The following is a 16,684-nucleotide window of genomic DNA, read 5'->3' on the forward strand; positions in this document are numbered from 1 at the left end:
AACGTTTAGCACAATGCGATAACATAAGCCTTGGTATTTTTATTTAGCACACTGGAATTATTACAGTATGTACATAATACAATCCTCCAACACAACCAAAAGAAGAAAAAAAAAGAAACAATCAAGCAATGTAATAAATGCAGTCATAAAAATATATGCTGTTTCATTTTACTCAATATTGTCTCGTTTGGAATTTTTGCCAAGAACACTTAATAGTCGTTTGACACAAAAGAAGGCACTATGTTGCAACTAAAGTTGCTGTGGTGTTTACGGGATTAAACCATTAGAGAAAATAAACTGATAGCTACTCTAAGATTTACTTGCTTAACATGACAATTCAACTGTTTATTCTAAGTGGAACATCGCCTCGAAAACCGCCTCGAAATTTTTTTTACTGGAATTCTAAGAAGTCTGTAATTTAAAATTTGACGTTCCTTACGTGCATCTCAGCCATACTGTACACCGACAGCATTAGTGTGTACCTACAGCCAATCAGCTGACTGCCCTGGGCTTCTGACATTTCCAGCAACCAATGAAAAATAACCTTGGATTCTATCAAAGTTATTTTTTTTTAAAGTTTATTGGCTCTGTAAATGGTATTTAAAAACCTAAGCCCTTCCTAAAAAATAAATATCCATCTCCGACTAAGTTTGACCTCTGACCTTTTTTTTTTTTTTTTTTAAATCTCCATGAAATCATCTACAGCTCATCCCCAATTTTTCTGTTCAAATCTAGAATTTCCGACCTCACGATGGTTAAGTTGTGCATTTTGTCGCTTATCGCGGTAATCTCCCTCTCTCTGCCCAGTAAGTCGTTGGCTAGCGTGCCTATCCTTAAGAAAAGGTCGTTCAGCGTGCTTTCTAAGCGAGACAGGTCTTTTCTCAAGGTGAATACCTTGGGTTTGAGGTCGTTGGCAAAGTGGACGGCCTGGACGACGCGGAGTCTGTCGCTTTCTAGGTTTTGGAGTCTCTCTGAATTGTTACCGAAGTTACTCCTAAGCTCTGAAAGTCTCTTTTTTATCACATCTATTCTATCAGAATTTGTGTTGACGGAGTTTTTCAGCTCGGTGATACGGTCGATACTAGCGACCAACGCGTCTCCGATACCCTGTATGGTGCTCTTCTCCAGCTTTTCGAGTTTCCTCTCCAGCTCGTTGACGGATTCCGCCAACGAAGAGATATCTGAATCCAAGCCGGATATCCGCCGTACGTCGGTCTTCACGCCGTTGATCTTCATGGATACGTCTTTGGCTATGGCGGAAGCGCTGTTCTCAATCTTGGCGATGGCTTCTTGTAGGGAGGTTATGTTCCCTTCCAGCTGGTCTCTCTTCTCCGAGACCGACTTGGACCATGTTTTGATATTGGCGATATCCTTCTGGAGCTGTTGCGCATGTTGGGAAATTTCTAGAGCCTTTAATTTCATCACTGCCTCTTCATTCTCTTGCAACTAAAGAACATTAGCGGTGAATTAATTAATATTAATGGAACACACAAAATATTTAAAATAATCACATTTTCTTTATACCCAATAATTAGTTATAAACGACTTGCAGAATTGGACACATTATTACACATATAATACATTTGTATATAAAAAGGAAAAAAATATATATATTTCTACTAAATTTGTTTTAACTATTAAACAGACCGGTTTAATAAAAATAATATTTTTAGAACTAGAAATAACATTTTAAAACCCTAAATGAACAATTTTCACTGACTGATTTTGTGACTAGGCTACGAGATGCTTCAGAAGATGTCAGCAGGTCACAGTTAACACAAAATAGTTTGGCAGAATCTAGCCGAGGATTGTTAGAATTGTAGTCCTTTTTTTGGGGTTACCCAGTACTTGATATGATGTACCTGGCGTCTGATAAATATAAGTAACCGAAAGCTCAAAAAGGCTTCGTTACATCCCAGAATCAAGTGTTAAATTCCGGATTTTTTGGGGGAGAAACCTTCAAAACCTCAGGTTTTCTAAAAAAAAGAAATATAAAAAAGATAATAATAATGCTCTAATCCAGAGCACCTGAGTGGGATCCACCATAACTGCCAATCTTTTTTGGGAGGTTTGGGTGGACACCATCTTCATCTAAAAAAAAATATATATACTTGAAACAGCTTTTTAAAAAAGATTTATTGTATATTAAAACTATTTTTTTTATGAAAAACATATTTGTGATAACACAAAAGTCCATAAGCAATTTTAAAATGTGCGCAGGTTATAAAGTCCGGGGGAGGGTTTGTTAATAACAGACAGAGGATGGCACAACATCATTTGCACGATTTTTAGAACGCAGATTTTGGTTTTAACCCCTTCATCGGTGGGGAGCATTGAAACGAAGGTTCTAAGACAGGCATCTTTGACCTTGCAGTTAATAAGACCTACTTATAAGCAATGAATGATTTTCAGAGCTGCTACAGAAATGTGTGTAAAAAATGTCGTTTTCGGGATTAAGGATATAGCGAGAGGGCTACATTGAGCTTACGAAGCAGACCCTTGTTCTAAGAGTGCTTAAAGGTCGGAAATAGTCAACAAAATGCTGTTTAACCAAAGAACCCCTACCTTTAAAAAAAAAAAACTAAAAAAAACCCACATATTTGTTACAGTCCAATTAAACAGAGACTCATACAAAATAGTTAAATACTTACATTTTAGATTTTTTTTTTTTCTATAAATTTCTAAACAACCATCTTTTAAATTTGAACGTAGATCCTATCCTAGTTGTTGTTTCCGTTGTTTGTACAGCGGAGAACCGGGGTTCCAGCTCTCTTACTATATACGGTAGGCAGTAATAAACCCTGATAAAATAAAATAAAAAATCATAGCAGGGCTGTAACCTCCATGGGCCAAGAGAGGCAGCTACCAGGTGAGAGGTGCACTAATATATATATATATATATATATAAATAAAAAATATAATCTATATATAATATATAATCAAGAACAAATCATAAAATGTATATTTAACATATAGAACCGACCGCTTATGTTCTCTCTTTAACAGTTACTTTTGCTCAGTCCAAAGTTGGAAGCCACTGGTGGGTTTGAAGACCAGATATTTTGGATCAGTGGGAGAGGAAGCCAAACATCAGATGCGTTCTGGAAAACTTTCTTTGCGAATAATGGGATGTTTTCATTACCGATGCTGCCCGTCTGCCTATTTGGCCTTCAGCTATTTTTTTTTTTTATGAACAATGTTTTTGAAAAAGTTGAAAACGTGCCAGAAAATCATCGCTGTCACAACAGATTATCTTCATTAATATTCTGTGATAACTACATGGATCTAGAATCCCTCCCGCTGTATTGAGGTTTCGAGGTGAACCACACAACGACCAAAAAATAAAAATAAAATACATACATGTGTATATATTATATACACATACATACATACACACAATTTATTTTTAAAGCATTATTACTATTTCTGTAGTGGTATCTAATGCTCCGGAGTTAACACAACATACATGTAATATTAACATGTAATATTTGTATGAAACGCAAACCCTACGTATGAAATATGTGCTTTCTTGCGGTTGGTGTGTGGGTGCATAATAATTGCAGAAACAGAAGATCTTCAAAGAAAATAAGATATTGTTTTTAGCGATATACACAAATAAAAAATACATCTAAGCATCTTGTACCTATGGAATAATGTATAGGGACACACGTGTTTCTGGCTCTGGGTGCGCCGGACACATTGCCCCCTGCTGGCCGTTTGGAACAATACTAAAATACTACCAACAATTGGAACTTAGGAAATAAATCTTCAAAGAAGAAGAAAACTAACAGAAAAAAAAAAACCCTGAATAAAAACGTAACTTTCAATGATATGCCCTACGAGTGCCGTGATATTAGAATTAGTATAGTGCCTCAGCAGCAATGAACGAGTTAAAAACACAGGTTTGTCCCCTAAGAGTGTTGCTGTTTTCTGAATAGTAGTTACATTCTAATGAATGAATGCTACCCTGATTCAACCCTGAGAACAGAAACAACCTTAGGGAACATGAGTGTGAACTTGGACCTGTGGTTTTAACCTATTCATTGCTGTTGAGGCATTATTACGAGGACGTTTTCAGGGCACGTCAATAAAAGTGACATTTCAATCAATACATTTCTCTGTTCGCTTCCATTTGGACCATGGTAACCAGCATGGCGGGCTGGGACTACCATGCATCAGGTAGAGATAATACTCTGTTAGTAGTACATGTTAAAAAGTGGTGTGTCAGATGCATCGCACACTGATTTGGGATCAGGGCCATCCATAGGGTCCCCCAGCCTCTAGGCAAACTCTTTCTTCAGCACCTCCGTTCTTCACGCACTTGCTTTATATCTATGTGAGAACCTGGCTGCCAGGCCCCTATCCATCTCTACAGCTGCCTACATGGAGGGGTCAGACCTGCATGGCACTTTCATGAGTACACGCTAGGTCAGCACCATCTTATCTTTTACCCTTTTTTGCCTCCAGATGTTCCGTTTCCCATACCCCCAACTTGCTCAGCCAGTAACGAGTAAACCATAGCGTTCTGCAACATTTCCATGGCTTTCAAGCAAACTTTGCTCCTATGAGTTTGATGGAGCAGGAGGAGCAGAATTCTCTTCCCAACTCCCAAGAAAAAAAATAATAACCAGAAATTCCAAATAATAACAAGGTCTGTCTGTGAATTTTGTCACCGACATTTGTTCTGAAGAAGCTGCAGCTTTAGGAGATTAGTTTTCCTCGTCGCCCGCCGGTTCGGTCTCTTCCTCTAAAACGTCCTCTGATTTTTTGTTGGGCGATGACTTCTGAGTCCTTTCCTTCAACAGCGAAATGTCGTTCTGCATTTTGAGAATGCTGTTGTCGTACTGAATGGCTTCGAGAGAATGCTGAACCTCCAACATCTCAGAGATTACTTTCAGCAAGTTGTCCTCCGTATTAAAGACTTGGACGGTCAACTCGTTCATCTTCTTGTCTAGATCGAGCACCTCGTTGGACACCCTGAGCAGGCCGCGAACGCCGCTTTCAATGCTCGGCAAATGTTTGATGCATTCTTCCAGTTTTGGTTGAAACTCCACCATGTTCTGGTTTATCTCCTTATCGACGTCGATCAGATCGCTCTGCTGCTTCTCCAGCCCCTCGATAACTTTGGTGTCCCAGTCCAGCTGCTCTTTGAGGTGGGAAAGCTCGTCTTCCTCCTGGTTTCTTACCGTTCTCACGTTCCTCTTGGTGCTATCTTCCATTTCTTTAAGTTTCTCAGACAGAACCTTCAGCTTGTGGTCGGCAGCATTGATTTTCCCGGTGGCCTGGTTGTGCAAGACCTTTGCCTCGGACTTCAACAAACGCGTGTCCTCGTTGATCTGATCCAGACTTTTCTTCCACATATCGGTGATGTTCTGGAATCTGGAACTGACAAGCTGCATTTTTCTAGACAGTTGTTGTTCGTCCTTTTGAATGCCGTCTACGCCGCTGTGGACACTCGACAGCTGTCGTTGTAACTGGGCGAGTACGGAAGACGAAGAGCTGGCTTCTGCCAAGGTGTCTTCAGTAGACGAAAGCTGTATTGGTAACACAAAAACGCCCAGGTGCTTAGTGTGTAACAAAGAAGCGGAAGGTTTACATCTTTAAAATTACACATATGTTTGTATGACCCTGGCTTTGCGTGTTTAAAATTTGTATAAAAACACCAGATTTCTGATGAATTCCTGTCTACAGAAAAGAAACAATGTATGGACATTTGACCGAAGACTGACGCCACCTTATTCACAGATTATTTATTAGCCATGTTGACTTGAAACAGACTTTGATGGTAATTTTTAATATTTATTTTAAGGCTTTTGTGGAATACCGATAAATATCTTTCTTGACGTGGCCTAAATCATGGAGCTTCATTTCCTTGGCCTCTCGAGCAAAGAGGCTCGTTGAACGGAGTCACATCATATAAATGTATCCATTCAATGTTGGCCCTTTGTGATCTGTTTGCTCTTAGACCCCCGAACACCCGCCACGATGACAAAAAGCATTTCCTGGCTTTCTGATTGGTCGCTGAAGCAGGTAATTATTTTTTTCTCATTGTTCTTTGGGAGCCGGAGGGCAGAAGGCTGGCTCCATCTGACTCAGGTGTCTGCTCTCAGTGACAATGAAGTACTGAGGGACTTGTAACAAGTTCACCTGATTTTGATTCCCAATACTCTCCCCATCAATATTTAGCAAAACACTTGAGAGAGCGGGGTCTTACCATAGCAAAAGAGTAGTCTAGACATGGACCTTTTTTTGTTGTGCTTAGAGGTCTTCCACCATCTCGTTGGCAAAGCCCATGAAGGTTAGGGGACACTTTGGGATTGATGGTTTTATTATTGGGGAAACTTGGATCTCATATTGCAGGGGTGTCCAACCTGCGGCCCTCCTGCTGCTGCAGGACTACATCTCCCGTACTCCTCAGCCAGCCCCTTAGCTGAAATAGAATTATGGGAGATGTAGTCCTGCAGCAGCTGGAGGACACCCCTGTTATATTGGCTTAAGACAGGACTCGGCAAAATGAGCAAACATTTCAGAAGATCCTGAGTGGGAACTCCCCATAATTGAGATTTTGACTTAATAAAGGAAGCCTGAGCCCCCTAGTACCCCATGGCTAGTAACCTATGAGGTCACACATAGAGGGCTTGTCCTGGGTTCACCTTCTTGCTCTTATCTTGCATCATATTTGGTTCTTGTACTCCACCTAAGTTTCTAGGATTGTTACTGTGTAAATCTCTGGATTCGGAGTCACAAATACATCTTAATCTGAGTGCTGTAAGTAGAACATTTCCCAGAAAGATACAGACAGCTGGTTTCAGGGAAGGTATGAGGTCAGCAGCAAGCATAAGCCCAATAAGCCTCTTACACAAGACTATCTGCATCAAATTATTCCCCATTAAAAAACGAAATATTCGACAACCTTAGGTGAAAATGGACAAATATCACAGAAGGGGGAACCGTGACACAACATACAAATAATCACACAAATATTAAGCATTCTAGTCTGCCCCGTTTCTTCAGGTTGACTCGCAGAGTCGTTACGTTCGATATCAGGCGAAGGGGGAACGTGTTATTTGCCTATTCCGGCACAATGTTTGACATTTATCCCCAATCCCAACATACACGCCTGTAAAACACACAGAAGGGCACCCTGGAAGAGGTCACGGCATCTTAGAAGGACACTGGTCATGATTAACCCACGATCACCCATGATTCTCTAATAATGGCTCTAATAAATCACAACCACAGATAGACTTACTGGGTACTGGTACTTTAGGGTTAGTTAGTCTGTATCCCTCCCTCTGGATATTACTAGACAGGGTCTAGGCCAGGGGTGTCCAACATGCTGCCCTCATCTCCCATACTCCTCAGCCAGCCCCTTAGTTGAAAGAGCATTATGGGAGATGTAGTCCTGCAGCAGCTGGAGGGCCGCAGGTTGGACACCCCTGGTCTAGGCACTGACAAGGCGTATAGGATTAGACCATCAAGGGCTATTTGATAAGATCTTAGGGTTTTGGGTCCATCAATGTAGTTTTATGGGTTTAGGGAGCAGCACCCAGGGGGGTGATGTTGTCTCAGTATTACTGTCCTGTCCAGATAACGCTTAGGGAGGCGCTAGTTGTTTTCCAGTGTGTTCTATTTGGATCTTATTAAATGTTATTGGCTTGTTCTCATTAACCCCTGTTTATCTGGCCTTCACATTGGGATTAGCCTAAAACTAGCGCTAATTGGAGGTGGGTTGAACATTAGAAAGCACGTTCAGGCTGCATATAATACGCAGATATTAGGCAGACATCAGCGCCCTGGTATGTGGAGCTCTGCGGCACATTAAATATGTTAAATGTTTATTTCTTGATGGAAAATTGTGTTAAGTGGCAGGTTTAAAAGATGGATTCAAATCCAATGCACCATTAATGAAACACCCCAAACACATGAGCTACTTCTATAGGCGCTGATGAACAGACGGAAAAGTGGCCATTGGCCTGATAATGGGGGTAGCCTTATCGGTCCACCAGTGAGCACAGAAAGGATCCAGCAGATGAAGTAACATATGTGCAGACTGCCACCTCGTGGCCATGTGTTGAACTGCAGGAAGAAAAAACTGCCGTAGTTCCTGAAATACTAGGAAGGTGTTAAAGGGAACATGTGCTGGGGAGAGGGCTGGTGTTGAGGCAGACCCTACGTAGCAAAATTGGGGGCAGATCACTATGTTGCGGAGGTTGGAGCGATCAGGGGTCTACCTTGTAACCAGAGCGCTTACACTAGGGAGGTCCGAGCAGGAATGGCAGAACCTCCATTTTACGGGGACTTCGTCTAAGGTTGTTATACCCCGGTGTTTTGTAGAAAGGACGATGGCCACAGAGGAAAGTGGCGGGAGGTGGCTGGGTCACTGCCTGTGGCCTGAATGCACCAACCAAGGGGAAGGTGCTGCCCCGTCGCAAATACACTAATTAAAATTAACCACAGCCTGTGTTTTTTTTTGTCTGTCAATGAGCATAATCATTTTGGAGATATTTAGTTAAACTTTTAGAAGCTGGGATGGTGGCAGCCTGTGGCAGAACTAGCATTATTTAATCAAGTTCCTGTCCTGAAGTTCTCTCCCTTCCTGCCCCAATTCTTACAATGGCTGCCTGAACCAATCAACAACAATCAGCAACTTAACAACAGGGGGTGTATTGAACCGCAAAATATGGGATTTGGCAAAAGTGACTGTAAAACACTAGCCAAATATATCTGTGGGAATAGAAGAATAAGCATTCCGCCGATCTGGTTATCCTCGTGATTTCATCTAACATCATCATTTTGAAATGACCATATATGGTAAAAATGACTTAAACAAATATATATATATATATATAAATATATATATTTACCTTTCCAAAAATAAGTTTGATTTTGTCCTCCAGCTCTTCCAACGCCCCTGATCTTGTCTGAAGCGACTGGTACTTGGTTTCGAGGATGGAAAAGTTTTGAGACTGCTGATACACCAGCCTAAAACAAAACAAAGTGAATGTTATATATATATATATATATATATATATATATATATATATATATATATATATATATAGTGTTGCATCACCATTTAGGTGACATACAACCTTCCTGGGGTTTTGTGCTCCTTTTTTATATAAAATATGATTTTTTGACTGAATAATAATTTTTCTTTTCATATTGTAACATTTTTCAGAATTCTTCCGGACTTTTTCTTGACATTTTTAGTATTGCGGAGTGCAACTAGAATTTCTCTTTTGCATTTACCGTTAATTCTAACCTTGAAGTAAATAACCAATGATTTAGTGAATATCATCGACAAAGAAAGAAAGAAAATAAAAACTTTTGACGCATCCGGACGCTCCCGCCATCACATGATCCTTAATCCATGTGATAGCTGCGTGGTCCCTTTAAGTTTTCACGTTGTCCCTTTTGCCCATGCATGGGGTCTTAGGGGGTCTTACTGGAGACCCTCGTTTTACACTTGTGATGAGACTCATACTGCAGAAAAGTTTGAGATCTCATGTTCTAGATCCCTTGTGCCATTACGTGGGAAAAATCTCCATCAATGTATCAGTCTGACCCAACCACAAGGGCAGCCTAGAACCGAAATCCGAGGCACGCTTCCCCTGCATGAGGGACCCAACAACCCCAGACCTACATATTGGCCTTCATGGGCATCGTCGGTGGGGTCCGGTTGGTGTCCCTCCAGACTCTATGAGCAATGAAGTGTCCGATAATCAATCGAGAACACAATGGAACTGCGTGACACCGAGAATCTGCCTCTTCACCCCGAGACTGGGGCAAAACCCCTCAGACTTCGGCTCAAATCATGTATTTTTTACTTATATTAATTACAGGTTTTCTTTCCATTTAAGTTTGAGAAATAAACTTAAGTGAAAGAAACGTGATTAACCCATAGAAGAATAAATTCTCTTAAATATTATTTTTTGGCATCCGATCGAACGGCAAATATTGGAATCGTTATTTTTCACCTGTGTGTTTCCTAAATTCAGTCTGCAATTTTTAGGTTCATTCAAGAGCCCCCCAAATATCAGACGACCCATTTAATTTCCCTAAACAAATTCTCATACTGCATATTGGGAGGTTTAGCTCCAATATTTTGACAAGTTTGTACAGCGCTCAGGAATATGATGGCGATATATATGATAATTATTATGATTTTACATAAATTTTCATTAACATTTGCTTTCAGATGCGGACGGGTATATTATTAGACTTGGTGCAGATACATATATATTATATATGTTGCGCAAACAAACCATAAGAGGAGGCAAGACAAGAGGAGATGCAGGAAAGGAGACAGGGACACGGAAGCGGTGAAGAAGGTAGCCTATACCATGTGTGTTTAAATCCCCACGCTGTATTAGCCTCTGCCGCTTCCACTGGGAGGCTATTCCACCTATCTACCGCCCAATACTACAGACCTTTAGCCAGAAAAAAAAGCAAAATGCAGTTATTTTGTTAAAGGCATAAAAAAACAACAAGGGATTAAATCTTACCATGTCAAAGCTCCGCAGGCGGCCACGCAGATCAGGCACAGGAGTGTTCTGGCTTCCACGCCACCGGATCGGGATCCACTGACCGATGAATCCGGATCACTCTTCCGTGCCCGCTGCCCTGAGGATGGGGCACTTTGCTGGGCATCTTTAAACTCCTTACCCGACGATCCTTTCTTCCTCTGCTTCACTTCATTAGACATCATACAGAGTGTTGCAACAATCTATCTACAGAAATGAATCCCTCGCTATGTAAATATTATCTATGCATAAAGGCCTTTAGCTACACTTCTAGTGCTATAATATAAAACATTGCAACAGTGTAACAAGAAAACAGACTACAGCCTAATGCTACAAAGTTGCCTAAAAACTATGTTGCAAAAATGAATGAATGTTAATTTATTAATAAGGAGCCTCCTGAGCTCTCCTATGCAGGGGTTAATCCGTAGCCACCTCCCAGGCTCAGCACCGGCTCCCTGCCTATGTGGCATCCAGACAAACCCACACTGTCCCAAAATACTTCACTGGACGAGAGAAGGACCATCCTGCTACGGAAGCCCTGCAGGGACAAACCAAGAGCTTGGCGTTTTCTAAAACCAGCCATACGCTAAAACCCTCTACTAATATAAATAACATAATACAATAACATAATTAATATATTATTAATATATATATAATAATATATATAGTCAATGAACGTTTTATGAATACCATGCAAATATACTCGTATCCAGAAGTCAGTGATACGGAAAATGGGTTTAATAACTAAAGACTTTATTGCATATGCTCCAGGAGCCGAAAATGCTTTTCTCATATCTGATTATGTGACTATAACATTCTGGAATATTGAATGACTGAATCTACAGAAGCCATCTTTGATTAGGGCAGATGTTTTGGCATTTGGTGGTTAAAAATAAAAAAGCTAACTAGTGACTGAAGTAAAATCATATCTCTTGCAGTAATATGCAATGGTAAACAGAATTAAATATACTCCCACCCTGTATGCGAAGGGCAGAGGTACTTTGCCCACTTCAAACATGGTTGTTCAGGGCCTGCTTAGTGCTAGCGGATGAAGGCTGAAAGAGGCGGAACGTTCGTTTAGCTGCGAGTGAAGCAGCCGGACGGCTGATGCTGTGGGACAGCTGCTCTCTCCATGTGTTTGTGTTGCGGAGGGTAGAGACATGGATGTGTTAGCTGAAGAGTTTGGGAATCTCTCCAAGGAGCAGCTTTCTGCACCCATTGATACCGTGGAGGTGAGGGGGGAAGGAATTTGGAAAATGAGCAGTGTTTATGCCATGTGAAGGCTTAGGGTACCATATATATATATATATATATATATATATATATATATCACCATAATATTCACATTTAAATATATAATATCATTATTGTGTCCCTGGCTGTTACGTTGAATGTTTATTTTTTTGTCCCCAGCTAAGAGTAATCTGAGATCTGATCTTATGTTCCGGTGTATACATACTAGATAGGTATTTTATGTCATGTAGAGACCTATGACGTCATGATGAAGGTTTAGGAGTGTGATGTGTTAACAGTGGAAAGCAAATTTGGCCACGAGGATATCTTTATTGGCTAATGGATTACAAGCTTTTGTGACTACTTGCTTTTCTTCATGCTACGCTGGAAGAAGAGACTTATGTAGTCTTGGAAGCTTGTGACCTGTTACTCTACAGTTAGCCAATAAAGATGTCATCATTGACGTTATTTGTCTTGATCTTGTAAGAAAATATGTATATAAAAAAAAAATGTATATTTAATTATTATTGTTTTATATAGTGCCATCAAATTCCGTAGCGCTGCGACGTAGTCATGTCACTGCGTCATTTTGTAGGATAAGGGCTGAGTTGGACGCTTCCACGAGGCTGGTGATTCCTTTGTACGTCTTAACACTTGCAGGGTCATCCGTGGAATGCATCAAGCTTCAGGGGGCAAATCATTTTTTTTAGGGGTATGGGGTGGCTACCCTCTAGGGTCTTAAAAAAAATCAATTTCCCATTAACAGGTTTGTCTTAGAAAGTCATTTGGTGGCAACACGTTGTCCCAGAAGACAGCATGGGCCCCTGGGGCCATCAGTGATCGGATACATTTGTGCGGGTATTCTGACGACCTGCCCTTTTTGAGTGGCATTGAGGGCTGGAGTTTAGACTCTTGTTCTCCTCTTTTTGAACCTTCCACGGAAGATGTTCTCTTATCACAAATGGCAAACCAAAGACGATCAATGGAAGTCGAGAGCTGGAAAATCAAGTGACAAAAACAGAAATTCAGAAAATGAGTTGTCTCGGGCATCAGTCTAACAGCCTTTAATGGGGAACATCAAGTTCTGAATACTTTTGTTGTTAGAATTAATGGGTTCACAAGAACAGTCCGGCACTGATGTACATTTAACGAACTAGAAATCTACAGATTAATTGCCCTACATGATGCATCATTGAGATGATTTTAGAGAAAATCTCCCCACGTTACGATTAGTCGGGGCCAGTTTGGTTGGGTGTCCCGTAATAGAATGCTGCATGTGATTTACACCTTGAGAAAGATCTTGAACATCCTTGCCACATGCTGGCCGGTGGACAACACAGAAAACCTTAGCAGAATTCATCCCCTTATACGATCCATCTTGAAGGAATGACCCGACGGTCTTCTGTTAAACCCTTTCACCCCTAAATTCAATTAGAAGCTGCAAACCTTCGGTAAAACGATATAACTTTGCATGTTTAGAAGACTTAAGAGCCATTCCATCAAAGCTAGTATCTCCAGGTTGTGGTGAAAGATTGGACCTGGAGAGAGAAGATTCCATGATAGTTTTTATCTGACGTGAAAGTTGGATTTGAGAGCCAGCGTGGAACAATCAGAAGCCATCATCTCGAATATTTATGATGGGGGAGAAGAGGGAAGACTTATAGATGCGCAGATGTCCAAGAAGTTGTTGGCGTGACTATGATATTCATTTGAGACGTGACATCGGGGACAACACACCACTGCTTTTATGATGTTTATTGATCGCGTGCTTCATCACCGCATCACAAACCTTACGGTGTCCCATTCTGCTGTCCTCCGTAGTGTGCTTTTCAGAGTAATCGTGTTACATGTGACCCAATCCTTTCCCGCATTTGCTTCTTTAACTGTAACTTGGAATCTGGGCACCTGGGGGAAGGTGGGATGTGAAGCCATCACTGATGTCCTGTCTGATTGTGGAAGCTCGAGTGTCCCCCCTCGCTTTTCGGCACCTGGCCTAGCTGCCCCTCTGGCCCCGTGGAAGTTTTGACCCTGGTTTTCCTTGGTAGCTCCCACTGGATTATTCAAGTTTTCGTCCCGTCCAGTCTCTAGTTAGTTACCCACTTAAAGTGTCCAAAGTGAGCCGAGAGGGTTGACCTCTTAGAATATCAATAAATATCTTGAGATCCAAAATAGCCATCTAGGACTCTTCTGGACTCTTTGAAATAAACTTTAATAAAGGAAACACTGTCCGTTGGAAGTCATTGCTGTAAATGTCGTACTGAATTGCTGGTTCTCCATCAACGTGGGGGAGATACTCGGTACCTGGCTGACCACGAAGAATAACCATTTTATACAATTTCACCCATTTTTCTTTTCTTTTCAGGAAAAATGGAAACTACTGCCAGCTTTTTTGAAGGTAAACACTCATTCTACTCATTCTACCTCCCTCCTAGCTCTTAGCATATGCACAGATACGTTGGGTTAGGAGCGGAAAAGTGACATAACTCAGGTCCTTGTGCGGACGCCGTGTCCACATTAGTGTATTTTTTAACCATTTCTGTCTAGGATTATGTTATACCAGGAGAATTTCTATTGACTTAAGTCTTGCTAATGTCGTCGTCTTGCTTTTGCCAGGTGAAAGGACTCGTGAAGCAGCACATAGACTCCTTCAATTATTTCGTCAATGTTGAGGTAAGGACCTTCCACCCAGTGTGCGTTAGGACTATTTCAGCGTTGGGGCTGCCACAGGAAACTGAGCTCAAACAGTGACATTTTAGGTGCATGTGCTGTCCAGCATTGAAGTGGCTTAGGGCCACTCAGTAAAGGAACTATGCATGATTGGCAACAGAACCAGACAGCCAGTTGGTGCCCTTCCCTTATGTCACATGACTACAGGCTAGATTTAAGCAGTCGCTAAAGTTTGGGTTGGTTGAAGAACTTTTGATGAGTGTAATACGGATATTTTACAGTAAGAGGCGTATGAACTTTCTAGATCCAGCAGAATATCGAGAACGGTTGAATCTCCACTACTGTTCAAAAGTTTGGGGTCACTCAGCTGTTTTCCTAGAGAACAAGGAAATTTCTGGCGGTAACATAATTGCCCCAAAAAAAAAAAAAAAGGGGTTTCTAACGATGAATTAGCCTTTTAAACTTAAACTTGGATCAGCGAACTCGACGTGCCATTGGAACTTTTGATTTTTTTACATTTTTTTTTTTTTTTTTTTTAGATTAAGAAAATAATGAAAGCAAATGAGAAAGTAGTAAGTGATGCAGACCCGATGTGGTACTTAAAGTAAGTATAATTCACATCCTAACACCAGAACATTTCAGATTGAGTTATTTATGACAAAGGCACGTCTATCTGAGATCCTTGGGTAGGATGGGAATATCGTTTGTATGAGTTAGCAGCACATATTTGTCATTGGAGCAAATTTTTTATTTGTTATTTCTTCTAGGTACCTTAATATTTATGTGGGTGTTCCCGATGTTGAAGAAAGTTTTAATGTAACCCGACCAGTGTCGCCCCACGAGGTTAGTATCTTTTGGTTGGTGGGGGGATGGGGGCTGTTGAGTGCGCATGAATGAATAAGCTCAAAATCAGTATATTAAGTTGCATTTATGTTTCTTCGATCAATTTAAAACTTCCTCCTGGTTAATGGTTTAACTTCTGCCCGTCGTCGTGTGTTAAGTTTATTTAGGGGGAGGGGGGTTTCCCTTAATATTGGCCATGTAACATGCGGTAAGTAAATCTAACACTTTTTCCATATCCTTTTAGTGCCGTCTCAGAGACATGACCTATTGCGCATCGATAACCGTAGATATTGAATACACCAGAGGAAGCCAGCGAGTTATTCGTAACGCTTTACCTATCGGCAGGTAACGGCTGACAAACTTCAACCGCATTGGCACAATGTATCATTTCATTTAACATAGAATTTGATGACCGATCAGACCCATTTAGTCTGCCCCCATTAATCAGTCGTTGGTCTTGTCTTAGATTCTGGAGCCGTATGTCTATCCCATACATGTTTAAATTCCCTCGTTGTATTACCCTCTACCACTTCTGCTGGGAGGCTGTTCCACTTACAGTATCTGTATGTCCTTATTTTGTGTAGCACACTCAGATAGTCTGAATGGTTTTAAGGACTAGTAAAAGATGTAGATGATCTGTGTGCAGACAATGTGTTTCACGGTTCTTTCTTCCGCACAGAATGCCGATCATGCTACGCAGCTCTAACTGTGTCCTCGCGGGAAAGACTCAGGCTGAGTTTGCCAAACTAAATGAGTGTCCTTTGGACCCAGGTAACACAATAAAATGTAATGTTACGTTACTGCGACCGTTCATAACACAATGTAGACTTCCTTTTGGAATGGAGTTAAGCGAATGAATGAGCTGGCACTTGGTATCGAATATTTCCCCCAAATAACTTTTTATATATGTTTGTGAATGAGATAAACGCCTTAGATTTAGGAGCCATATGCCTATATCTCATGCGTGTTTATATATCCTCGCTTTATTCTCCTCTACCACTTGCGCTGAACCGCGTTCCAGCAGATCTCTCCCACTTCCTTACGTTACATGGAGGCCTCGTACTCTTTTACTTTTAGACTGTGACCTCTTGATATAATGTGGGTCTCTGTGTCGTGCAGGGGGCTACTTCATCGTGAAAGGAGTAGAAAAGGTTATTCTGATCCAAGAACAGTTGTCCAAAAATAGGATTATCGTGGAACAAGACCGAAAAGGAGCCGTCGGGGCGTCGGTGACCAGGTATCGGGGATGTGCCATTCCCTTGAAGCTCTTGGATTACGTGTCGGTTAGATCTCGAGCTCGTTGCTAGAACGTGTAGTGTGTATCTGTCCTATTTGGCTGCGTTTAAATAATATGGTATTAATAACCCACCTAAGGTCCCAAGACTCGAAAGGTTATCGCTCCCAATCACCAC

The 16,684-nt window shown here is 41.1% G+C and overlaps 2 protein-coding genes across 2 annotated transcripts in view; one reads left to right on the top strand and one right to left on the bottom strand.

Annotated features, from left to right (window-relative positions):
- Positions 1-699: 699 nt before the first annotated feature.
- LOC149287266 (inhibitor of nuclear factor kappa-B kinase-interacting protein-like) lies at positions 700-10,711 on the bottom strand. Its single transcript, XM_089492999.1, has 3 exons — positions 10,512-10,711; positions 8,868-8,985; positions 700-1,446 (listed from the first exon to the last, which is right to left on the bottom strand). Exons 1-3 carry the CDS (start codon positions 10,709-10,711, stop codon positions 700-702), a joined length of 1,065 nt encoding a protein of 354 aa, XP_089349125.1.
- Positions 10,712-11,689: 978 nt separating this feature from the next.
- Positions 11,690-16,684, top strand: part of LOC149287267 (DNA-directed RNA polymerase III subunit RPC2-like) — a 32,557-nt gene continuing 27,562 nt past the window's right edge. The window contains exons 1-8 of the mRNA XM_089492964.1: positions 11,690-11,761; positions 14,125-14,157; positions 14,376-14,432; positions 14,969-15,033; positions 15,197-15,272; positions 15,517-15,617; positions 15,952-16,043; positions 16,392-16,509. Coding sequence (XP_089349090.1) covers positions 11,690-11,761; positions 14,125-14,157; positions 14,376-14,432; positions 14,969-15,033; positions 15,197-15,272; positions 15,517-15,617; positions 15,952-16,043; positions 16,392-16,509 — 614 coding nt within the window. The remainder of the gene's footprint in view (positions 11,762-14,124; positions 14,158-14,375; positions 14,433-14,968; positions 15,034-15,196; positions 15,273-15,516; positions 15,618-15,951; positions 16,044-16,391; positions 16,510-16,684) is intronic.

Source organism: Sceloporus occidentalis, unplaced genomic scaffold (genome assembly GCF_023333645.1).
Source record: "Sceloporus occidentalis isolate IW3139 unplaced genomic scaffold, rSceOcc1.0.p SCAF_62, whole genome shotgun sequence".
Classification (NCBI taxonomy): domain Eukaryota; kingdom Metazoa; phylum Chordata; class Lepidosauria; order Squamata; family Phrynosomatidae; genus Sceloporus; species Sceloporus occidentalis.